Consider the following 24515-nt stretch of genomic DNA (forward strand, 5'->3'; position numbering starts at 1 on the left):
GCTGACCGCATTGGACTTCAGCTTCAAACCGCGCAAAAATCAAAGTGAAACTAAAAAAAGTAACACCAAAAAACGTCAAAATTTTATCCTTTGAAATTAATTTTTAAAACCCAGACTTTAAATAAGGTAACGATAATAATTAAGAAAGCCTTTGTGGTTGCTTTCTAAGCGTTAAATTTTCGAAATCTGGATATTTTTTACCACGAAGATCGATAAGGTTAATTGAACCACATCTGGGTGAAGAAGAGAGGTTTGTGGTGAAAAAATATGCCGCTTAATGTCAAGCAGATATCTTATTCTGAGAAATATTTTGATGATAAGTACGAATACAGGTAAGAAAAATACACTTAAGGAAGAATATTTATTCATAGAAGAAGATGTCAGAGTCTACAAATCTTTCAGCCATCCGCCATGTTGGATGTTTACCGAGATTTTAAAGCTTAGCATTTCAAAATTAAGTTTGTTTTTTTACTATTAAAATTTATGTTTCAAGATTAAAAATCTGAAATAGTGGTTAAGTTGAATTAATTTTAGGGAATTTTTCAGGCACAACGTAGAATAATCTATCATTTTTGTCCCCTTTCACTCTCTCTCCCTCCCTCCCCCCTCCCTTGGGGAAGATTTTGAGAAGTGGGATGGAGATTGCGGTTAGACTCATATTAAATTTTCCCCAGTCCAGATCCTTAGTAATAGTGCACTCATCTCTGAGGTCTTGAGTTTGGTTTCCAGCCATTGCATTGAGTTAACTCTCAGTATTTTTGATAATTCTTCAATTTCAGGCATGTGATGTTACCCAGAGACCTAGCGCACCTCGTACCCAATACCCACCTAATGACTGAAAGTGAATGGAGGAATTTAGGAGTGCAACAGTCTCCAGGATGGATACATTATTTGATACATGAACCAGGTACTCAAAAACATCTTTGAACCAAGGAAGTGTTTCATATGGTGACCCTAGCTGGTGTCAGAGGTTCTCTCCCTCCTCCATCTCCCCCCCCCCCCCCCCCCCCCTTCCCAATGGATGCTGATAATGTGATAACGAAACCTGTAACTGAGAAATACCTGAAGCAAGAGAGGATATTGAGTGTACCTTTTTTATCAGTATTTATAAGGTACAAGAATTAAAGGGTCAGGGCAGGAACCAAGGTTGGTGGGGGTGGTGGGGGGGGGGGGGGGGGGGGGGGGAGGAGATGACTAGCCATTTTTTACCATTCAATTGCTGCCTTTAATGGGTTTCCTGTGGTATTAACACGAGGTACCCTGTAACAAAATGCCCTTTTAAAAATTCTGAATGCATCTCTGGGAGTACCATTGTTAGCAGAACAATATGAAAATGTGGTGGTTCAAAGTAATCAAACAGGCAAAATGCAATAGGGAAATTTGAAACTACTCTTAAAAAGTGGTAAGGGGGCTCCAAAACTCTTATATGGGAGCTTTAGACCCCGTGAGTCTGATGTCTCTGAGTATAGGGTGTGAAGTAATATTTCAAAGCCGACAATGAGGACTGGACAGGATTTCAAGTCAAAGCAATTAGTTCCAGTGCAAGGCACAGCCGAGGACTGGAACTAATTATGCGGACTTGAAGTCCCGTCCAGTCCAATATTGGAGGCTTTGAAATGACTTCTCATCTCATTAATTATTCGACTTAGAGTAACTGGAACAAAATTAATTCAGTCCTAGGACTGAATTAATTTTGTTCCAGTTACTAGGACTGAATTAATTTTGTTCCAGTTACTCCAGACTGAATGCATTCCACAGCACTTTACCAGGTTTTAAGTAACATCATGTGACCCAAAAATAGCCCATTGATTGGCTGGTTTACTCATGAATTATTAATGAGCTATGAGAAAGGAGTTTCAGTGAAAAATATGTGACTAACTTTGAAACTGAAAAGAAAATATTCACATTTTCTTTATATTCATTCATTCATTTCAGAACCCCACATACTACTCTTCCGAAGACCTCGTCAAACTACCACAGCTTGATGTTGTCTTGTCGCAATTCCTAGTAATACTATAAAGCTTTGAAACATTTGTACTATTTTTATGCTATTTTATAAAGCATCGAGTGTTTTAAGAAGTTTTAAAGAAAATTGTCTATGCATAATATTTATATGTACAAAATTCAGAGAGAAATAAATGATATTTAGAGTTTTCTAACAGTTGTTACACACTGGATTCAACCTTTGTGGCTAAGCACCAAAGTCAACCAACGAGATGTAAAAGGGTACAAAATGTATAATCTTGGACCCACAATTGATCTTCCCACCCGTAGCCTCACATTCAAGTGCTGAAGAATATATTTAAGTGTGTTAAGAGATTTATTCTCATGAGAATAAATAGCATGGCTGCCGCAAAAAAGTACTCTAAATTAATTTCTGAGGAAATAGCTGTCAATCAAATAGATTGTGTCAGTATGACATAAAGTAAAGAGACTCAGTGGTGTATCGAGGAATTATTTAAAAGAGGTGACTATTACAGGTCTTACCAGGAGTACAAGGAAAAGGAGGGTGGCTTACTAAGCCAATAATACTGAGAAATTGGAGCAAAAGGGGAGGTGGGTAGACCCCTGTAGACTAGAGATCTGGGGCTTTTGTTGGATCAAAAAAAAGGGTAAAATCTGAAATATATACATTTCTTTTATTTTTAAGCGATTCAAAGAACATGCTAATATATTGATGCAATATTCTTAATATTACTTGGACATGGGAAACAACATAGGCTAAAAACATTAATTAGTAATCCACTACAGTACAGTTGAAAAAACCGGTTACTGGGAAGCTATGCCCTTCGAGTACCTCGAAGAAAGCCAATTCGATCAGTGTATGATAGAAAGATGGAAATCTTGAAGCCCATGCACTTCAGTCTTAAGAAACCAAACCATGTAAAACTTTGTCTTTTATAAAGATAACTCCGTTTTTCTGATTATGACGTCACAACCGTGCGACACAAACGCTCCTTTGATGTTTTCAAAGGCGAACTTTGTCAGAAATGTCGAATTTTGAATTACAGACGCACAGTATCTAAAGCTTTTTAAAAAAATTTCATTCCATCTTAAAATCATATATGCTAAATTGCGTTATATATATATATCAATGTATTTTTATTATTATCTCCAGGGCCCGGTTGTACGAAACTTGGATAGCGCTATCCGGCGGATAAATCCTTATCCAGTGGATAAGTCGATGCTGTTATCCAATAAATTTATTCGTTGGATAGCGCTATCCAGGGCCCTGATGATCTGAAATAGTGACGTAGAGATGACGTCACTGCAAAACTTGGGTGTCATGTAGACTTTGAAAAATGACAGGTGAAAAATAAAAACCCGCCCACCATTCAATAAAAATGTAAAACTCATTAGTCATTATGTTGCTGTAATCAAACTATTATTGATGGGTTGCAAGCATTCCCAAGAGAGTGAAAAGACAAAAGCATGGCGGCCATTGTGGTGCCGTTAACAATGGATGCTAACGAGAAATCTTTTGTAAAATGGCACCAACATGGCCGCGATGACGTAACGTGCAATCGAAGAATTAGCAACACGTTATCACTTTTTTCATTTTGTGGCCTGGAAATCTATAATGTTAAGAGGAAAAGTGACATCTCAGTTTTGCAAATTTTCTCAATTCTGATTGTGTAACATTTTCCCTAGGATCAGCTGTCTATTCATAGTCAACTTGAATATGTAAATTATATCCCAGAGGAATTGACGTATTCTCACGGGCTTTATACTAATACAAAAGGGGAAGGACGCCATGAATTAATCACTCTCATTAAACCACCGACGAAGGAGTGTACATCATTTTTTGGTTCGTGAAGCCTTCAACCCAGCTTGCTCAAGTGATGGCTGACAAAGATAATGAGAATTTGATCCGTTCAGCCTTGGAAAAAGTAGCCAATGGAAACCCGGGTGATGCCGCCGGCATCTTTTCTTATCATGACGTCACGATAACGATAGCGCATCACTTAAGCGCTCGATCTCATGACGTCTAGTATCTTTTGATATCATGACGTCACAATAACGACAGCGCGTCACGTAAGTGCTCATATGACGTCATAAACAGTGCTCTAATTATTTAGAAATGGAATGTGACGACAGCAGATGATGAGCGCGGAGGACACCAAGCTGTCCAAAAAGCGCTCCAGGAGCAAACGATCCAAGTCTATCTCCCTGATAGACTATGCTCCCGTCCCTACTGTACCACGTGACCTCAAGGCCAGGGTGTTGTCTCCGACCAGACGACACAATCCACAACCACTGGGACTTCGCTTTCAACCTGGTTTCCATTCTATCACACAGGTGAGCAAGTGGATTCTTTTTGGTTGGGAAAAGTATGGCCTGTATATAGTTCAATGGGAAGCACGTGGCTAATTGCGCTGCTATAGACTTGCCCCAAGTCGACCTCTCTTGTTTCCTGAGGTTTTTTAGATTCGAGCGAAGCGAGAATCTTGCGAGCGCAAAAAAGGGGGCGGCGGACTTTGCGAAAGTCTAGCGCTGCTAATGCGTCGCCTCTCGCCAATGCGGCCCTGTCGGTCTCATTTCGTAAGTGAGTTGAGATGTTTGTTGGTTCAATTCTCTCATGTGCTTCGAGTGTTTTTCTCTGGTTTTCTCCCTCCTCAAAAATCATGATCAACTTCTAAGTTCCAATTTGATTTTCGGGCAGTTTCACGTAGTTGAAGGGAAGTCCTTGGTGTCAGCCCTACGTGCCACACAGTCAAAGATAATGATGATGACGCGTAGTTTCGTGTGATTGTCTTACACTGTGATACAACACATAAAGCTTAATAGATTATATTAGATAGTGTAGATGGCTGTGAAAGTATCAATAAAATTTTTCAACCAATCCCGCGGCAAGAGAGATCACTTGTACGTTATTCAGAAACGATCATAGCACGTTACCGGCTGCAAGTCCATATATTGCAGTTTTCGTATAATTGTGAAAAGTTCACGGCACGCTAACACGGTCGTGACACAGCAAGGGATACGCCAGACAAATCACATTGCACGAGAATTTACTCTCCATCCAATCAAATACCTGGAACACGGCATAAACACGGCGCGGACACAGTCACGCCAAGATCACGGCACTTTTAGACCAATCATATTGCGTGTGAAAAAAATCAGCCAATTAAAATTCTAGAAAGCATCACAGTAACGGCACGTCACGCTTACGGCACTGAGCTTTTCACAGTCATACGAAAACCGCACTAGTACTTTAGTCAAATATTCATATACCAAAGCTCTATGTGCGTGTACATGGTACGACTTACCGTAACATTCTATAAAATAATGGCTTTCCATTGATACCATGAAAATAATCCATTCATGCACTTCTTGGCGTTACCAGCTTATTTTTTTAATTGACCTACATATAACTATTTACTTTTCTATTGCCAGAGTCTTATAATAAAATGTATTTTTTAGCCATATGCCATCTGGAACCCCAACTTCTGCAACACGAGGGCACGCTTTCCAGATCTTCTAGGTCACCTAGGTAAGAAAAATACCCAGACAAGGCAGATCCATTATTTTTAAAAAGGGAGGTTTCAAAATGGCCGCCACCCAGAAAAAGCTTAAAGATTGGCTAGCTTCACGAGAGGGGCTCCAATGTCATTCTACTGAGCGTACAAAATATGATTGATCGACCTATGATAGCCTGCGCTGCATCCGGAATTTTCTGTCGACGGACTTTACGAGTAAACGTTTGGAGGCACGAAGGCTAACCCATGATTGCCATTACAAGATCTTACAAAAGGGGGGCTCGATGGAATCCACGGCACCATCCCTGGATCCGCCACGGATACTTTTTATACCTAAAGGGGAAAAAATGACGGTATTCTAAATAACCTTTGTAATTTTCCACCACAGAACTTACAAATTTTTCCTGTAAATCTCCTCCAATCAGTTTATCGCCATGGGAAGCTGACAGAGGTAGGATCGGAAGGTTTTTCTTAATTATTTTCTTATTCCTTTTGGAATTAGCCCTCTAAAGCTGTCTTTGGTTTCGGGAAACTAGGATTTAGTAAGGCTTACTCCATTTTCATAAATACGCATGCGCAACTGACACATTCGTTTAGCCCCATACGTCTAGCCTTTTGGCTTCCGTACGTCAATTAAGCACGTAAAAACTATTTAAGCAAAACCTTTTGATAGGCTAGTTTGTAATTATAGTAAATAGAAGAAACCATTAGAGTGTCAGTGACGTTGTCGTTATATGAACTCAGCTTTTTTCTTCAATGGTGGAAATTTCCCAAGATTATCATCCATGTATATATTATATAATGGTTCTCCTATTTTTACAGAGGGTCCGCCAACCATACACTACAGTTTAGAATCAACTTCACGCTCCAGTTTCCAAGACCCGAACTCGTTTCCAATGAAAGCAAAATTGGGTAAGCGAAGGCTACCGACGCGCTTCAATAACCGACCAGACGAAGGCCTTACTATTGGATTAGGTAGGTATTATTGCTTAAACACATTATTTTTTTTACTAACGTCTCAAAAATAAAGATTAGAAGCTTAGGATTAAATTCATATTTTTATTTTACAGTGCCCCGTGCACTGCCAAGGGTTCCCGTACGGAGCAATGTAATACATATCAAGCAAGGAATCCGGGTAAAAATGCTTTAAACTATATGCGATAAGATTCCCCCGAGGTGCCTTCTCCCTGAGGTGTGACATCCTTCTACCTGAGGTGTGTCATCCTTCTCCCTGAGGTGTGTCATCCTTCTCCCTGAGGTGTGGCATCCTTCTCCCTGAGGTGTGGCATCCTTCTCCCTGAGGTGTGGCATCCTTCTCCCTGAGGTGTGGCATCCTTCTCCCTGAGGTGTGGCATCCTTCTCCCTGAGGTGTGCCATTCTTCTCCCTGAGGTGTGTCATCCTTCTCCCTGAGGTGTGACATCCTTCTCCCTGAGGTTTGTCATCCTTCTCCCTGAGGTGTGACATCCTTCTCCCTGAGGTGTGTCATCCTTCTCCCTGAGGTGTGTCATCCTTCTCACTGAGGTGTGTCATCCTTCTCCCTGAGGTGTGGCATCCTTCTCCCTGAGGTGTGGCATCCTTCTCCCTGAGGTGTGTCATCCTTCTCCCTGAGGTGTGTCATCCTTCTCCCTGAGGTTTGTCATCCTTCTCCCTGAGGTGTGACATCCTTCTCCCTGAGGTTTGTCATCCTTCTCCCTGAGGTGTGACATCCTTCTCCCTGAGGTGTGTCACCCTTCTCACTGAGGTTTGTCATCCTTCTCCCTGAGGTGTGACATCCTTCTCCCTGAGGTGTGTCACCCTTCTTCCTGAGTTGTGTCATCCTTCTTCCTGAGTTGTGTCATCCTTCTCACTGAGGTGTGTCACCCTTCTCCCCAAGGTGTGTCATCCTTCTCCCTGAGGTGTGTCATCCTTCTCACTGAGGTGTGTCACCCTTCTCCCGGAGGTGTGTCATCCTTCTCCCTGAGGTGTGACATCCTTCTCCCTGAGGTTTGTCATCCTTCTCCCTGAGGTGTGACATCCTTCTCCCTGAGGTGTGTCATCCTTCTCCCTGAGGTGTGTCATCCTTCTCCCTGAGGTGTGACATCCTTCTCCCTGAGGTTTGTCATCCTTCTCCCTGAGGTGTGACATCCTTCTCCCTGAGGTTTGTCATCCTTCTCCCTGAGGTGTGACATCCTTCTCCCTGAGGTGTGTCACCCTTCTCACTGAGGTTTGTCATCCTTCTCCCTGAGGTGTGACATCCTTCTCCCTGAGGTGTGTCACCCTTCTTCCTGAGTTGTGTCATCCTTCTTCCTGAGTTGTGTCATCCTTCTCACTGAGGTGTGTCACCCTTCTCCCCGAGGTGTGTCATCCTTCTCCCTGAGGTGTGTCATCCTTCTCACTGAGGTGTGTCACCCTTCTCCCCGAGGTGTGTCATCCTTCTCCCTGTGGTGTGACATCCTTCTCCCTGAGGTTTGTCATCCTTCTCCCTGAGGTGTGACATCCTTCTCCCTGAGGTGTGTCACCCTTCTCCCTGAGGTGTGTCATCCTTCTCACTGAGGTGTGTCACCCTTCTCCCCGAGGTGTGTCATCCTTCTCCCTGAGGTGTGACATCCTTCTCCCTGAGGTTTGTCATCCTTCTCCCTGAGGTGTGACATCCTTCTCCCTGAGGTGTGTCACCCTTCTCACCGAGGTTTGTCATCCTTCTCCCTGAGGTGTGACATCCTTCTCCCTGAGGTGTGTCACCCTTCTCACTGAGGTGTGTCATCCTTCTCCCTGAGGTGTGACATCCTTCTCCCTGAGGTGTGTCATCCTTCTCCCTGAGGTGTGTCATCCTTCTCCCTGAGGTGTGACATCCTTCTCCGTGAGGTGTGTCATCCTTCTCCCTGAGGTGTGACATCCTTCTCCCTGAGGTGTGTCACCCTTCTCCCTGAGGTTTGTCATCCTTCTCCCTGAGGTGTGACATCCTTCTCCCTGAGGTGTGTCACCCTTCTTCCTGAGTTGTGTCATCCTTCTCCCTGATGTGTGACATCCTTCTCCCCGAGGTGTGTCACCCTTCTCCCCGAGGTTTGTCATCTTTCTCACTGAGTAGCAGCAGTAAGGGGGACTCGCGATCGATGCCAAAGATATACGGGTTTAACTCGCGGATTTACGAAGACGGGTACAGCAGATTTACGGGATTTCCCGCGGTGTGTCCTTACTGCTGCTAGTTGTCGAACCGCAAACGGAGGTTAAAATATTCCTTAGATATACATGGCCACCATCAACGACATTCAAAACAAAACTGTGCGCAGGCTCGGAAATCAGGTGATGGATAACTCAGACGCTGACTTTGTCTTCGCTACATTTATGGAGGGAAAGACAGACAAAACTATGAATCACAAAATGGCTGAAAAGATAATCAACAGAATGCCGGCCGGTGACTACCGTTTGGAGTTGACATTCGTAAAGTACTTAGACGGTGAGTGGATAATAGAAAAGGGTCGTAATCCTATCAGAGCGTCTGGTAAGCAGAACCTGTTCGTTTTGAATAAGCACACACGACCGGGAGCACTTGAGGGAATAGACATGCTCTTCTACGAGGTCGCTTACCCGGTTACCGTGGTCATCTACGGTGCATACGAAATTAAGAAGCCGGACGTTAAGAAGTTGCGACCAATGCGACATCCTGGTAACTGCGTTGGGAAGCTGGTTAGGGAGTTTTTCGAGGATTCCTCTCGGGGTGGTAAGCTTACGCCAAAAAGAAGAGAAGCCATCAGGAAATGGGAGCATTCTACACGTAAAACTGGAGGCTCCATCGAAAACATCAAAAAGTTAGAAACTGCCTTAGAACGCCGCATACACGTGAAGGACATCACCGACGGTTTCATTTACGAAGGGACGAAAAAGTATGGAGGCCGGGGAGCGCCTATTGTTATCTATCAACACAACGCGCACGCATGGAGAGAACTTAGGTTTCCAAGAAAGAAGGAGACAAAGGTCTACAAGGGGTCACCACTCATAGATTTGATCCACGAGAATTCCATATGGCTAATGGATTCGGAAGGAAATCAATTCATGACGCAAGACGGCACTCTTTACCGGCCCGAGAGCGAACACCAGCGCATCCAAAGCGCCTGCGAAACCCTTGGTGAGGACTTTTCAGATGAGGTCCTTAGCTCCCGCAGTTTGGACTTCCTGGCCGCAAAGAAAAGAAACGGCTGGAAACCCACCCCAAAAGAATTCGGAGACATAGCCAAAGCCTGTGTAGAACACGGCCATGGAGGTCTGTGGAACATGGAGTACGACGAAGATCAATACGTATCCCTGGATATGAAACATTGCTACCCTGCCAGTTTTAAAGGCCTTGGGGATTGTAAGGAGTATTACGATAGATACGGGCATCCCGACTCACAATTCTTTCGTGTCGCGTTAGACTGTAAATACGACGCACCAGCAACAGGATTCGTCAGACTAACCACATGGGAGTTGGCAGAAGACTTACATCCAATAATTTACGCGTGGTACGGGAAACATCTACAGGAGAAAGAATGGATCCCCGTGCCCCTGCTGAAGTTTCTCGAAGAGCGTAAACTCCTCACATACACAGCGCATGAAGCCATACTTTGCCATAGCGCCTTCACACAATGGCTCCCAGAGCACAACCCCACAGCGCGGGTTGTCATAGGAAAGTTCACACAGGGCGCTAAGGAAGGAGAAAAACACATGCAACGGCGTTTGATAACAGACGACGGTGAGTTGAGCTTCTTGATAAAACGCGCGCATGAGCAAGGAACCATGGTGTCCGTAGAGAAGTGGAATTATTTCATAGAAGGCCAAGGGGAACGGCAATGGAATGCGCTGTGTTATTACCAAGATCATCGCCCGCAATATTACCATCTTCGGGCCAGCATGTTAGCATATGCGCACATTAATCTATTGTCAATGCTGCTGCGGTTTGACAAAGAGGATATCCCACGCGTGGCCACGGATTCTTTGTATGTAAAGCCAGAAGTGTTAGAAAAGATGCAGGAATTCTATACAGAGGACGAACTTGCAGAAAGTGGTCAATGGCGTGTCAAAGACGAAGAAATAAAGGCCTGGAGAGAACGTGTGGAATATCATGGTGGACACACAAAAGGCGCCATTACCCCCACAGAAGAGCCATTACCGTTAGTTACGGACCCCATTTCCTACAAACGCTTCTCTTACCTCTACGGAACCGGTGGCAGTGGTAAAACTACGCGTGTCTTGAAACTATTTCCAAAGATAAAGGTGTTAACACCAACGCATCGTCTGGAGCGAGAATTAACGGAGATGGGTTACGATGCGCAGACGTACCACAGCTTCTTCCGCTGGAATGGTCAAAAGTGGGTGCCGGAAGCAATCCACGACATACCCCCGGTGATACTTTGGGATGAGATTTGCACCGTTCCTTTAGAAATCCTGCAGGAGTTCGTAGAATTCCTCCGTGGGAAATGCCAGGTGATATTTGCTGGGGATCCATGCCAACCTCCTCCAATAGCCGGAGAAATGCCCCACGAATGGTTAAAAGAAATGGTAGACCACTCCGAAGAAATTAACACCGACTACCGCAGTAAGGATCAAATAAGAAACCTGAAAGCAGAACTTCGGGGCCTTAGTGACGCGGAACAAAACAAGATACTGCGCAAACGTGTACGAGCGAAGTCCTACGAGGACTTCCTTCACGCGTGGCATCCAAAGGATTTGGTGTTGAGCAGCAAGCGCGCAGCACAATCACGCATACAGAAAGACCTGCTGAATATACACCGCGAGCGATTCCCTACATATCCCGTGCCCGTTTGTTATAAACCCCACGACACCCGCATGCAAAAAAGAGACGTCTGGGTACCTGGTACCGACATCCAACTGCAGAATGCCGTAACTCACGATAAAGCCTGGGTGCCCATAGAAAAAGTAGAAAGAATTACCTCCCATCCAGATTGGCGCTTGGGCTATTGCATGACAGTCCACAGCGCGCAAGGGCTTACCATAAAAGAAACCTTATGGGTCATAGACCAGCGGCTGTGTTGGAGCAACCTTATCTACACCGCCGTAAGTCGTGTGGAGTATGCCAAACAGTTAAAAAGAGCCTGGGGGCCACAAATGCGTTACGACCGCACCCCAGAAGACGTAGCCAAAGAGAACATTGCTAAGAAACTCCTTCGCTACAAGCGCCACGACGAAGAAAAGAGCAAAGATCCCCGCTATGCGGGGATAAAGTTTGACCTATGCGTGGACGACGTCTATAAGAAAGGCGCCCGCTGCGCAAAGTGTAACATACCTCTACTATGGAGGTTTGACCCGAATGACGATCAACAGTTCTCCGTGGATCGTATCAACAACAAGCGCGGCCATTGCAGAGGTAACGTAAGACTGACATGCCTAGAGTGCAATCGGGCGCGTGGTGCTGCGCTACTTTGAAGGGCAGCTAGCACTACTCTGAGTCTTTGGGGACTATGAGCAGCTCTTCCTTGACAAATCCACGACTTGGGCCATTTAGGTAATACAACACGGGTTGCCCTTCCTTGGTGACGGACTTCGAAATCTCATACGTTTCCAAAGACCAGTTAGGATCCGTGGCTCTCTTACTGCCACCTTCGAGTTCCCCCGGCTGATAGAGGTATCTGACCACTATGTCGCGGGGTAGCTTTTTTTCCTTCAGTCCGACCGCCCTCGAACTTCTGACGTAGGACTTGTGTTCCACGTGTTTCTTTTTTATGGCATCCTTGGGTTTCATTCCCGTAGCCCTGGCCGCCTCGTTATTTAAAGCCGCGACGACCTGGGGGAGCCTCTGAGTCCATTCCCTGTTGCGCTTGGAGGGATCTTCCAGCTCTTTCCAATACTGATACCCAAAGAGGCGCTCGGCCAAGGTCTTATTGAATCTTTCGACGATGCTCTGACCCCTGTGATACTCAGCTTCAGCTCTCCTAATCTTAGTGTCGTGGTCTTTCAATGTTTTGGTAACCACGCCCATGAACTCCGTCCCCGCATCCACTTGCAGCAGCTTGGGCCATTTCAAGACGCGCTTATAAATCCTACCTAGGGCTTCTGCGACTTCCCCAGAATCCTTGCTGGTTATGGGTTCGGCGTCCTTGTATCTGCTTGCGATATCAACTACGGTCAAAGCGTACCTATAGGTCTTTCTTCTCACCTTGTCGTGCGGTAAGAAAAGCAAATCCACCTGATGAACTTCATTAGGGGTATTTACGGTAAAGCTGGGCCTGGGAATGTACTTAGGCACGGGAAGATAAATCTGCCAGATGGTTTGCTTTTTCAACCAGTTTTTAGCCGTTTCTTCTGATACCCTGGCCGCGGTCGCGAGTTTCTTAATAGCCGACGCTCCTTTCCAATAGCCTTCAGGCCCATAGTAAATTCTCTTGAGTTTGTCCTCTACGCGGCCCATTATATGAATTCCAAAACAAGATTGATCTTTCGCCCGTTGAAATCCACCTTCTTTCCGTCCACTTTAATGGTGATGTTTAAGCTTTCTACCAAATTAGACAAGTCATAGCTTAAAGAAATGGGAGTGTATTCTACCAGGTCAAATGGATTACCTTTGGGCAGAAACTTGGACATAAGAGAAGACTTTTCTCCATTGTTGTAACTATGGACCAAGTCGCAATAGACTTCGTAAGAGGATGCGACTTTCCATTTCACAGGTATGGCTGTGTCGGTAATTGTCTTGCCCGAGGCACATAATAAAGATCCCAATGGGTCAGACTTTCCAAAAGTTACTGAATAGTTTGGCATATTATGTTTGAAGGTCATTTCGTGCGGCAATCCTGTGGTGAGCGTATAACCGTGTTTTGCTAATTCCTTAGCAAGGGTGATTGGCGTGTAATGTCCATCGGGCAGCAATACGCCTTGATAATTGCCGCCGCCTTTATGCTCAGTGATCAAGGCATTGACTAAATTATACCAAGAATTGTACAAAGAACAACTAACCAGCCTAACCTTATGGGCTTTGATGGGGGGATTCAGATAAGTGGTAAAGTTATTCTTGTCGCTTTCCAAAAAGACGATCATTATATTAGATACGCCAAAGCTACGCCTCCCGCCAGCCCTGCGACTCCTACAAAGACCAATTCATTGTCTTTTTGTTTCCTAGAAGGCTGGTAGTAATTCTTGAACTGAGGCTTTCTTAACCCCGTTAATGCCGCGGGGTGCGCCTGCGCATAAAGCTTAAAGGCGTAGTCTGTATTTTCGAAGTTCTTATCCGCCTGCATCTTGTCTTGGTAGTTCTTGTCCAACCAATCCCTGTAAGCTTGTCTTTTTTCATTCCAAGCCGCCACGTCTCGCTGATATTTCTCCAGCGCTAAGTCGTGTCTCTTCCTTTCGGCGGCTAAATCTCCGCTGCGATCACCTCTGACTAATCTATCCAAATACTGACCACCATAATTAGCTCCAGTGAATGCTAAAGCTGCAATAACTCCACCTGCGACCACGCTAGCCATTATATATTAGAAAATCACAGGGATTTTCACGAGTTACGTCGTTGGCAGGTACTTTTCCTTCTGTAGGTAATTCTTTGCCATGATAGCCCCGCCTACGGCAGCGGTCATCTTAGCAAAATTAGCGAAGCTCTTGCTTGGGTCTTCAGTAAAGTCTTCTTTGAGCACTTTCTTACCTACCCAACCAATACCCGCAACGATGGAAGTAATGATAGCTGCTTCTTCAACAGTTTTCAATAACGCGGTTGACATTATATTACAAAGCGAGAAGGAAAATCTAGGTCGCCGCGGGTGATAAATTTACTCCATTTCAGGGATCTTACTTTTTCTAACAGCCGGCTCCACAGGTGCGTGATATGTTGGTGGTTCTACTTTTGGCTTTGCTGCCCGCCATTGTAAGTAAAGGCTGCCTGCTGCTATAGCGACTCCTAACGCGCCGATGACGTACCCAGGATTCCAAAAGGATTCCTCTTCTTTTTCCTCCACCTTTTCCTCCTTTTTTTGCCTTGTTCTTTTTATTCATCTCCGCGAGCTTCTTTCCGGCAGCGACTCTGCCTGGAGATTTAGCCTTGGTAATCTTGGTATCTTCTACGGGTGGTTGTTCTTCGGTGCCACTCATCTTATATTAAGGGACTTGAAGGACTTGACAAGTAACTTGATGACGACTTGACAATGACTTGGCAATGACTTGACAACGACTTGACTAAGTACTTGAGGTGACTTGACAACGACTTGACAATGACTTGGCAATGACTTGACAACGACTTGACTAAGTACTTGAGGCGACTTGATCAGGTACCTCAGCAAGTGCTGCCTGGAAGACCTTTTCGACTTCTCTATCCTTCTTGAAGTCCTTCCAAGATGTTCCAAAGGAACCTAGTACCTCCTTCAAGTCGACATGCTGAGCTACGTGAAGTGCCGCAGAGGCGACTGCCATTAACTTACCGCACTTCAAAGACAACCACCCGCAGGTTATCTTAAGTTCTTGGGATATGACATAGTCCTCGCTTATGTCCTTCCGCAGTTGTTCCACGTCGTCTATGGGCAGCGCAAGTCCGAGAAGCTTGGTGGCCAGCTTAATGGCTGAGTCTGCTACGGCGTCCGTGGTCTTACTTGCAAGGGCGGCCTCGTACCTCTTATGGAACTTCTTGACTTCCTCTTCCGACAACTTATTAACTTGCTCATGGGTAAGTTCCTTGCCTATCATTTCTTTACACTTCCCCGAAGACACAAGGATGTTGAGTTGTTCCTTAAGGTTACTTTCGTCTAACTGCGTGGGGACTTCATCTAAGAGCTGCTCAATGTCCATATACATTAGGAATCATAGATTCCAACCGTGTAGGGAAACCTCAAAGAGAAGATCATCTTGGAATGTTGGTGCGTTTTTAAATGCCGCATGTATTCGTGTAACTGTTCCTTGGATATCTCACCGCCGTAGTCGCTTAAGATGGTTTCCAGGTCAGACTTACTTGGAGTATAAAATACTACGAGAGAGCCTATGTTTTCCCTGAAGGGCTTAGAGACACTGGTAAGCTGCTGGGAAAGCAACCAAACGCTGATATTGTCATGCCTACCGCTGAAGGCGAGTTTAACGAGCTCGGAGGTGCGTCTTTTTACGTCGTCCCCGCAGGCAATGTCATCCAATATGAGGAGCGTCTGCGTATCTTTAGGGAATTGCTTATGCCAGAACTTCAAATGGCTGGATAACTCGTTAGGGTCTAAGATATCTACGAAGAAGTCGTCATCTTTCACTCCTATGCCTTCCCAGGTGCGGTTATTCACGTAGGTGGGGCATAATAGCACGATGTAGTCGAAGCGGTATCTAAAGGGTCCTAATAGCTGCTCCACGACGAACTGGGTCTTTCCGCAGCCGGTGGGTCCTACTATCAGAGCGTTACAAGGCATGTGATCTGGGTTCATTTATATCCCTTCTTTCGAAGGGAACTTGTTCCCTGATATATATGGAGCCAGTGGAAGCAGTGCAAAGAATTGTCGCCGACGCAAAAGATAAAAGAGACACCATAGAAATGCAAAGGGAGGAGATAGACCGGTTAAAAGAGCGCGTGCAGGAGTTGTACGATGAAATGTGTGGTCTGAAGCGCGCGGAAAGGTTTGGTGCCCTGCTGACGATGGCAACGTGGGCTAAGGAGTCCGTTAAGGACTTCATGCGATATCCCCCGTAGAATGTTAACAATAAGGTTAAATCTTTGTTAAGGATGCCCGGAAACTATTTCAAAGAGTGTCTCAGAATGTTGACGTTTAGGTTAAATCTTTGTTAAGGATGCCTGGAAACTATTCCAAAGAGTGTCTTAGCTTTACTATTTTGAATCCTGCAAGCGCCCTTTAAAGGGGGTCCTTATTTTTATTTATTATTATTAAATATCCTTAATTATTCTTAATAATAATAAATATAAATAAGAATGGGATTTGAGACTCTTTGCGCAAACCCTACTTTACTATTTTAAGCCGCCTACTAACCATTACGGGCTTTCCAGGCATCCTTAACAAAGATTTAACCTTATTGTCAACATTCTGAGACACTCTTTGAAATAGTTTCTGGCCGTTAAGGACTTCATGCGGTATCCCATATAAGGGCTATTAAATCCTTATTATATATGGAGTGCGTGCACTGCAACAAGGAGTTCAGCTCGAAGCAAATGTTAAAATACCACGTTGAAAAAAAGGTGTGCGCTAAGAAGGCACGCGAAAGGCGTTGTAAGGAGTGTAATCGACTCTTTAGCAGCGCGCAAATGTTGGATTACCACGTTGATAACCGCGTTTGCCTAAAGAACGTATGTGAGCGATGCGAGGAGGACAAGAACGATGAATGGCATCGACATCGGTGCCGCGGTAATTACGACCTACTGAGCGTAGCCTGTGAGGAGCACGGCGACGTTGCCGCACGATGTTGCCCAAAGGAAACCCAAAGGAAGTTAACGCGCCGGAAGAAGGAAATTGACCAGCGCTTTGCGGAGTTTGACTGCGTCGAAGGCGTAAGGTGGGAGGATAGAGAATATTGGGAGGCAACTTGTGAGCGCTGCGGCTGTCAAAGAAGTGACCAACATGTTTGGCAGTGCCTCTACGACGGCCAAGGCGGTTTCAAGGAGTACTTAGATCGCTTTGAGGCCTGGCATGCCGGCAATGAGGCGGCAAGGAAAGCCCGTAGAAGTTAGAAAGGACCTAAGATAGTAAGATAGGGTTTGTGCAAAGAGTCTCAAATCCCATTCTTATTTTTATTTATTATTATTAAGGATATTCGATAATAATGAATTAAGGATATTTAATAATAATAAATAAAAATAAAGACCCCTTTTAAGGGCGCTTGCATAATCTAATAATAATAAATAAAGATAAGAACCCCTCTCAAAGGTATATGCTAGCCTACGCAGCTGCCTTTCTGGGAGGCATTCTAATTACCCTTTCAATATATGGACTGTATTACTTGCGAACTACCTGCCGACTGCATTACCCCTCGTAAGCCGCGTAAAAAATACACCTGCCTTCATTGCGACAGGGTATTCTCCGAAGGATCCTTTGTGGGGCATTGGTGCTCCGCGGATCCTAAAGCGCAGCGGGCGCTTAACTACAAAGAGGAGATGGAGTGACTCTTCTTTCAATGTCAAACTTCCATCGGCCATTTACCTTACCATAGCTGCGTAAGTGGGTGAATTCCTCGCCCTGAATTACGTACCGCACGCAATCCGGCGCCCAAAGGGAATATTCCTTGCCTTCTAAGTCTTTGAGGACTAACCGTAAACGGTCGATGTCTTCGAAGACGACGTAATTTTTTATTTCGTATGCTTTACCGTGGACAAGATCACGCCAGTGAGTCAAGCTGAGCTTCATTATACCTATGGAATATCTTTAGGTGCGTTTTCAAAGTGTCGTAGGATTTGAACCGCTTTACACAGCCCTTACAGGGAATACGAATGCCGTCCGCATAATCCATGAGGGCACGACAGATGACGTCGTAATCGTTGCTAACCATCGTTAGGTAACCATTTACATCAAGCTGCGAGATTTTCTTAGATTGCTTCGCGGATAAGACGCCGTTTCCTTTTGGGGTTTTCAACTCAATACACAACCCGCGGTATTTCTTGTGGGCGTTAAGGATTAAAAGGTCTGGCTGGCCGGCTTGGTAGCCTTTTCGCCAGCATGTTATGCGCTTGCTGTCAGAATCCTGCAGCTCGCCAAGACCCGGCGCTATGATGAATTCAGGGTAAAACCTACGCATGTAATCGACTACCTTTGCATGCAGGTCAGCTTCATTTTCTATCTTAAAAACTAATTTATTCGGGCTGTCGAAGCGTTTGTCCATCGCATATTTACCCGTCTTTCTCAACGCGGGTAGGACTTCTTCGAGGACCCAATCTTGGAATTCTTCTGCCTTTGCCATCTTCGAGGAGAATATCAACTGATACAATCCGGATTCGTTCACATACAGGGAATGTGGGTGTGAATTGGAAGGGAGGCGATTCACCTCCATTCTAAGTTCGCTAAGCCTTACCTTGTATTTATCGCGAACGTGCACCTTAATTGCATCTTTTGGGCGTTCGTAGCCCAATGCGGCCGCTACTTCCTTTGCTTTGAAGTACAATTTATCGCCTTGCACGACTTGCAGTTTCGTACCGTTGCTTTCAAATACGCGAAGCATTGTATATTCAAGAAATATTTTAACATTGACGACTTCATTCCTCAGCCGTCCTAGTAGGCAACGCTTTTCAATTGGTTCATTTCTACGCTTAACTGCGCGTCAGACACGACGAAGACGTAGCAGTTTATTTTATCACCGTCGCCCGCGGAGGCATTCTTGGTGCGTTTGATCTCCAATGTTATGCCATCCTGCGTATTTACTAGACGGAGGCCTTGACCATGTAGGTCTTCGTCGTTAATGGTGCGCATATCAATCCACAGCGCATATTTATCCTTAAAGAATTCCTCGGGGCTAATTTGGTCGCCAAACTTGCGCATGGCCTCTCTGTACACGTCTGCGGGCTTTATCCCCTGGGAGTAGACCTTGTTTGGAACGCCGTTTATGTTGACCCCCACGTTAGTAATGTTGGGGTTGTGAAAGGCCTCGGAGTCGCGCTTACCGGCCTCGTAGGGTTTGGCAAACACCAGCATTAACCCCGTGAGACTTCTTCGCGGGAGGTTAATGCTTTGGTTGATAACCTCATCCGTCTTATCCAGGAAGCTGAACGTCTTATACATCACTACGTGGTCGTAAAGGAATGCCTTGCCAGAGCTGTACTCCATGCCAGCGCTACGGGCCAGCTCTTCGCTGTACACCGTTTCGTACTGTAATTCTAAGTTGGTAATAGAGTATGGGGTTGTTGTGGTAAGTGCAGTGCTTAGCCCACCAATAATGTTATTAGCATCTGCTAAAGTTACTTCAAACTGTAGCTCGGATAACTGTCTTGGGTAATACACACCGTGATTCGTGATTACTTCAAAGTCCAGTGGTATGACATACTTGCTACCATAGGCGGTCTTTATTCGCTTTGCGTCTGCCACTGCGGTTTCTCCGCTGCCGTCAGTAGGTTGCGTTTTCGTAGGTGTGCGAACCTTACGTAGAATGACACTACCAATTCCTTGTTCTATCCTTTGCGCGCGGTCAAATGCTGTTAACCATAAGTCTTTGTACGTGGTATACAGATCGTACCTATTTAAGTCCAGCAAGGATTCCCCGGCGAACTTTACGCGCATCTTAGAAACGATGTTGCGGCCCACGTTGTTAACGATAATCCTTTCATCTGTGGGGCTTGACTGCACCGCTAGGTCAAACCTCAAAGCCAAGGTGCCAGGAACTAAGACTAGGTTATCCGTTAGGCGGGGCACGCCTACGTACAGGGTTTCCCCTGGCTTAGCGCTAGAAGGTGTGAATGTGACCCGGTGAAAGGTGCGTTCCGCTTTCAGCCCGCCAACCTGCTTAGGTAATACGTTGGGATTTAACTTTGAGCTTATCATATATAATGGAAGTAGAAGGAACGGATTTTGACCCCCTTACCGAAGAAGGCCAAGTCGATATTAACGATGAAGAATTTGATGAATGGACTAAAAACGCGGGGGCAAAGCCTTTGCTTTACGACATGGCCTTGATAAGCAAGTATGGCAATAGGTGGAAAAGCTTCAAGGCAGCCTTGAATCGCATGTGGCAATCAAGGAACCGCGGCAGCCCCGTCCCCGAGTACTTGGAACTTCAAAACACAGACGAAGCAGCCGCGCGGGAAACCGTAGAGTGGGCAATGCAAGAGCTAACGCAGCGCTACGACAACTTTGATGCTGACGACGTAAAGCTTACGGAAAAGGGAAACAAAGTCCTCATAAGCGTCCAAGACTTAAGATTTCCCGACAAAGACCGCTGGACAAAACCGCAAAACCTCTTTGATGAGGAGGGCAACGTTAGGGGCGACGTCTCAAGATTAAAAGGCTTTCAGCAGGCTACTAGGGGCATGTTAGAAAGGTTGCAAACCCTGAATGAAAAGGTTGCGCTAGAAAGGCGCGCTATCGAACTGCAAAAGGCGCTGGAAGAAAAAGAGGCGGCGTACGAAAAGCAAAGTCGACTACTTGCTAATGCTGAGAAGAAGTTTAGTCAACGAGACGTAAGAATGGAAGAAATGACGAAACACTTAGATCAGGCTTTACGTGATCGGGATAAAGCAGAAAGGGAGTTGGAGGAGGCTAAGAAATCACATGCTCCGACGGCGGCGTTAGAAAAAACGCTAAAGGAAAGGGAGTCAAGCTATAAAAAACAATTGTTGCGGCTGGGTCAAAGTAAAGACGAAAGCATACTGCAAATTAAACGAGAAGCCGAAAAGGCTTTAGATGAAAGGGATACAGCTCGACAGGCTTTTCGCCTTGCTCTGCAGGACCTAAACATGAGTCAGGAGGAAGTTAGGAAATTACAAACCACCATAGAGGGTTCTTTGGTGGAGCGGCGGCAGTTAGTTGCTGAAATCAACATTAAAGAAGAGCAAATCCAGCAAAAAACTCAGGCCATCGAAGACCTGGAAAAAAACATATCCGAAAAGCAGGAAATAATTGCGGACCTAACTCGTACCGAAGAAGAAAGGGAGGCTGCCCAAAGGGAATCAGAAACCCTTCAGGAGAGAGTTGCGGAATTGCGAGCGCAAAAGGAAAACCTGGAAAAAGAGTTGGGGCTTACCACCAAGGAAAAGGTAAAAAGAGCCCTTTTGAAGTATGGTATTCCGCTGGCATTTGCGGTTGCTATTTCGAGCGTAGTAGGAGTCATCCTATCCGCGCTTAAGGCTACAGGCGCGGGCGTAAAGAAATTAGGCAATGGGCTGACGGACTTGGGAAAAAAGATGGCAGCCGGTCTTCCTGGGCTGCTGGGTTCGGTCGTTTCCTTGGCACTTAGGGCCGGCGGCGAACTGTTAAAGTTCGTGGGGAATAACATTTGGATCTTGGTCGTCGCTATTGGAGTGGTACTCCTGAAGAAGATGAAGAGGTAACTCCTATCCGACAGGCGCCGCCTTCTTAGATGGTTTCTTGTCCTTCTCATTGGGGGCCCTGGGCATTCTCGGCTGGGGATAAGTAAATATGGTATTAGCCCCGGGCTGATAATTTGGTGTTAAAGGTAAGACGCTCATGGTGCTAATGGCCTTATGACACCAAGCAGCGTCTACAGCCGTTTCAAGCTTACCATTTATTCGGAGGTTACCGGGGTTGGCGCCAGAGTTGGCGGCATCGCTGGGGCGAACCTGAAGCTTTGCATATTGACAATTAGCTATCATATGAAAAGTTATGGGCGTTAGATCTTCTTCGCTAAATGGATTGGGTTCCGACGAAAAATGGACTGAATGCCTATTACCTTTTGTCCTATAAGGCGCCAATGGGGTATTGGTCTCGTCTACGATTCTAAAGCCGGCATTACAACTCCACCCCGTGTTAATGCTAATAGTACATATTATCATTCCTAAGCCCCCAACCTTTACCCACAATCCGGCGTCGTACCAATTATCATTTTTGTACTTTCTCTCCTCTAAGTCATGAAGAAACCAATATTCCTTTATGTGTGGGTTCATATATTCTAGGCATAAAAGGCGTCATCTTAGAGGCTTAACACCGTAAGAGTGCTAATGGTTGCGTGATTATAAGGCTGATCCCTCTGATCTTCTATGCTATTTACCGTAGCCGACGCCGTGTCATCTACGCGTATTTGCAACTTTACCTTCCCGTGGCAATCGGTAACCATGTGTAAAGTCCAAACCGAGAGATTTTCGGTGCTGGTGTCGGTCGGTTCTACTGAGAAATGTACGGGCTCTCTGTTGTTTGTCTTCGTGCGCATGGGCTGTAATACTCCATTATCGTCACAGAAACGAAATCCTACGTTTGCATCACTCGCCGTACCAATGCAAATACTGCATATTATCAACTTCTTTCCTGAGTAGTTTAAATTCACTGACATACCCTCAACGTCCACCCAAGACGCCTGGGTGTATTTTTTCTCGCCTGTGTAAGTCGTATAAACACAATCTACTCCAGCTACGTAGGGGTTGTTCATCGCCATATATAATAACTCAGACCAACACCCGCGGCGGCTAAGCCGGCTTTTAGTAAGTTATGGTCGTATTCCTCAGGTATCGTAGGCAGGACCTTCTTTGATGGTTTCTTAACTACGGGTAGCTTCGCTTCGTGTGACTTTTTTGGCTTCTCTACGAAGTGAGGAATGTTCCTAAGAGTGTCAGAGTTCACGTCATTCACCCCAAACTTCATATCCTTAGTAGCTCGCTGCAGCTTGTTGTTATAACCCACAACGGAATGGGCGTTGATGACTAAATTACTCGGCATTAACCAACAACCAGGCGATAAAGCGTAATCCAGTCGCACTTTAGACTGCTGCACCGCTAATTGATATCTCTGCACCGACTTGGATATGTCGTTCTCTATTATTGCTGACTCAAATAAAGTTAGGAATTCTTCTTGCGTTTCCCGCGAAGCACCTTGGGATCCAACGATGGGGCTGCGGGTATTTACCTGCGCTCCTAAGATGCAGTACACGAATGCTTCAATGCTGCGGTTAATCCTGGCTAGGTTCCTTAAACCTTTTCCTTTCATCAACACGAATGGATCCCAAGTGCCGAGGTAGTTCGATTGGATTCTGGTAATTAATGAATTATTGCTCTTATCACCACCCATATCACCGAACTCTAACTCATTACTTGGGTATTCCTGATGCCCATAATCGGCCGGCTTCTCACCGTTGGCACCCCAAACGTAAACGATGCCAAGGCCATGCGTCTTACCCTCTTTGTAACGAAAGTCTCTTTGCTGTGGTTTGAACTCATTAATTAACCTTTCTAGGGCTGCGGCGTTATATCGATTATTCATTGGATTAAATGCCTTATCTCCCGGTAAAGGTACGTTAAGCTCCTTCAACAACCTCCTTACCGTAAAGGCAACGTGAAACCGCATGATCGGAACGTGAAACATATCCGCGGCAACGCCACAACCTTTAGTGGCGGCCCAGACAGCAAAGTTTAACTGCTGCGGCCAATATCGCATATTGGGTCCTGCTAACCATTCCCTGGCCTCTTTACCCGACGTATGCTTTAACATCGTATCCCCATAGATATTCCTTACTACTACGTCAAATGATTGCCTACCCACTGAAATCTTCAGGAACGTTACCATCGTTTCAAAGTCGTTTACACCACCTTCAGCATCGTAAAATGGGTAATCTTCCGTGGTTAACAATAAGTTTCTAGGAAAATTGGGCGCTTTATGCACGGGTGCCTCCTTCGTTATTGGCAAATGCTGTGCCTTTTTCCTCTCCTCATGCGGCTCCAAGTCCGTATTGCTGTACATTCTTTCGCCGTTATAGTAAATCCCATCGGGTCTTCTTTCGAACTTACTAGGGTCTGCATGCGGAAACATCTTCCTAAATGCTCTCCAGTTGGCATAATCCCTGTTGTCGTGATGTGGCTGCTCCTCTACGTTATTCCCAAAAGCGTCGTACATTAGTATATATAATGGATGTTATACCATCAGCACCTCCACTTTATCCTGATTTACCTAAGGAGGGACCTAACGAATTAAACGCTGAAAACTTTAGGCTCAACAAAGCAAACTTAATCCTGGCTTACTTGGAAGGACAAGCAAAACACTACGAAAAAGTTAGGAAGAAATACGTCAGAGCCCGGAGTACGCTACATAAGATTGCGATAACTTCAGGATCCATATCCGTTGTGTTAACGGGCTCTGGCGTTGCTACTTCGCTTACTGGGCCGGGAATAATCGTTGGAGTTCCTTTGGCCGGCGTTGGGGCAACCTGTGGTATTATTTCTGCTGTTGCTACGGGTATTATGAAAAAGCTATCCACGAAAATATCCAAGCATGACACGACAATAGCTCTGTCTAGGGCTAAAGTAAATACTATTACCGACCTTGTCTCAAAGGCTTTGCGTGACAGAAAGATAGACGACGTAGAATTCTCGCTTATTCTGACCGAAGAAGACAAATACGAGAAATTAAAGTCGGACATAAGGAACAAAAAAACAGTCGTAAAAGATCTTTCCGAGGAATCTCGCAAAAAGATCTACCAAGAAGCGAAAGAAGAGCTTCAAAGAAAGCTTGCTCAGTAAATAT

At 45.3% G+C, this 24515-nt stretch overlaps 3 protein-coding genes across 3 annotated transcripts; 2 read left to right on the plus strand and 1 right to left on the minus strand.

The window, feature by feature from the left end:
* Window positions 1-45: 45 nt before the first annotated feature.
* On the plus strand, window positions 46-2159 carry LOC116295978 (cyclin-dependent kinases regulatory subunit). The gene is made up of 3 exons (XM_031703939.1): window positions 46-332; window positions 780-907; window positions 1936-2159. Exons 1-3 carry the CDS (start codon window positions 268-270, stop codon window positions 1983-1985), a joined length of 243 nt encoding a protein of 80 aa, XP_031559799.1. The 5' UTR covers window positions 46-267; the 3' UTR covers window positions 1986-2159.
* Window positions 2160-4104: 1945 nt separating this feature from the next.
* LOC116295970 (uncharacterized) lies at window positions 4105-6630 on the plus strand. Its single transcript, XM_031703932.2, has 5 exons — window positions 4105-4299; window positions 5425-5494; window positions 5869-5931; window positions 6303-6455; window positions 6551-6630. The coding sequence occupies exons 1-5, from the start codon at window positions 4105-4107 to the stop codon at window positions 6628-6630; spliced, it is 561 nt and encodes a 186-aa protein (XP_031559792.2).
* Window positions 6631-21254: 14624 nt separating this feature from the next.
* Window positions 21255-24399, minus strand: LOC148913425 (uncharacterized). Its single transcript, XM_089029539.1, has 2 exons — window positions 22099-24399; window positions 21255-21451 (listed from the first exon to the last, which is right to left on the minus strand). The coding sequence occupies exon 1, from the start codon at window positions 23886-23888 to the stop codon at window positions 22428-22430; it is 1461 nt and encodes a 486-aa protein (XP_088885665.1). The 5' UTR covers window positions 23889-24399; the 3' UTR covers window positions 21255-21451; window positions 22099-22427.
* Window positions 24400-24515: the final 116 nt, after the last annotated feature.

Source organism: Actinia tenebrosa, unplaced genomic scaffold, assembly GCF_029948245.1.
Source record: "Actinia tenebrosa isolate PJP-AT-01 unplaced genomic scaffold, QUT_ActTen_1.0 PGA_scaffold0__85_contigs__length_37466705, whole genome shotgun sequence".
NCBI classification, from domain to species: domain Eukaryota; kingdom Metazoa; phylum Cnidaria; class Anthozoa; order Actiniaria; family Actiniidae; genus Actinia; species Actinia tenebrosa.

Excerpts from the sequence above, each read along its gene's own strand:
- LOC116295978 (XM_031703939.1), top strand. The coding sequence starts at position 268 with ATGCCGCTTAATGTCAAGCAGATATCTTATTCTGAGAAATATTTTGAT. Across the intron at positions 333-779 it reads GATGATAAGTACGAATACAG|GCATGTGATGTTACCCAGAG; the intron begins GTAAGAAAAATA and ends CTTCAATTTCAG. Across the intron at positions 908-1,935 it reads TTATTTGATACATGAACCAG|AACCCCACATACTACTCTTC; the intron begins GTACTCAAAAAC and ends CATTCATTTCAG.
- LOC116295970 (XM_031703932.2), top strand. The coding sequence starts at position 4,105 with ATGAGCGCGGAGGACACCAAGCTGTCCAAAAAGCGCTCCAGGAGCAAA. Across the intron at positions 4,300-5,424 it reads GTTTCCATTCTATCACACAG|CCATATGCCATCTGGAACCC; the intron begins GTGAGCAAGTGG and ends TGTATTTTTTAG. Across the intron at positions 5,495-5,868 it reads AGATCTTCTAGGTCACCTAG|AACTTACAAATTTTTCCTGT; the intron begins GTAAGAAAAATA and ends TTTCCACCACAG.
- LOC148913425 (XM_089029539.1), bottom strand. The coding sequence starts at position 23,888 with ATGTACGACGCTTTTGGGAATAACGTAGAGGAGCAGCCACATCACGAC.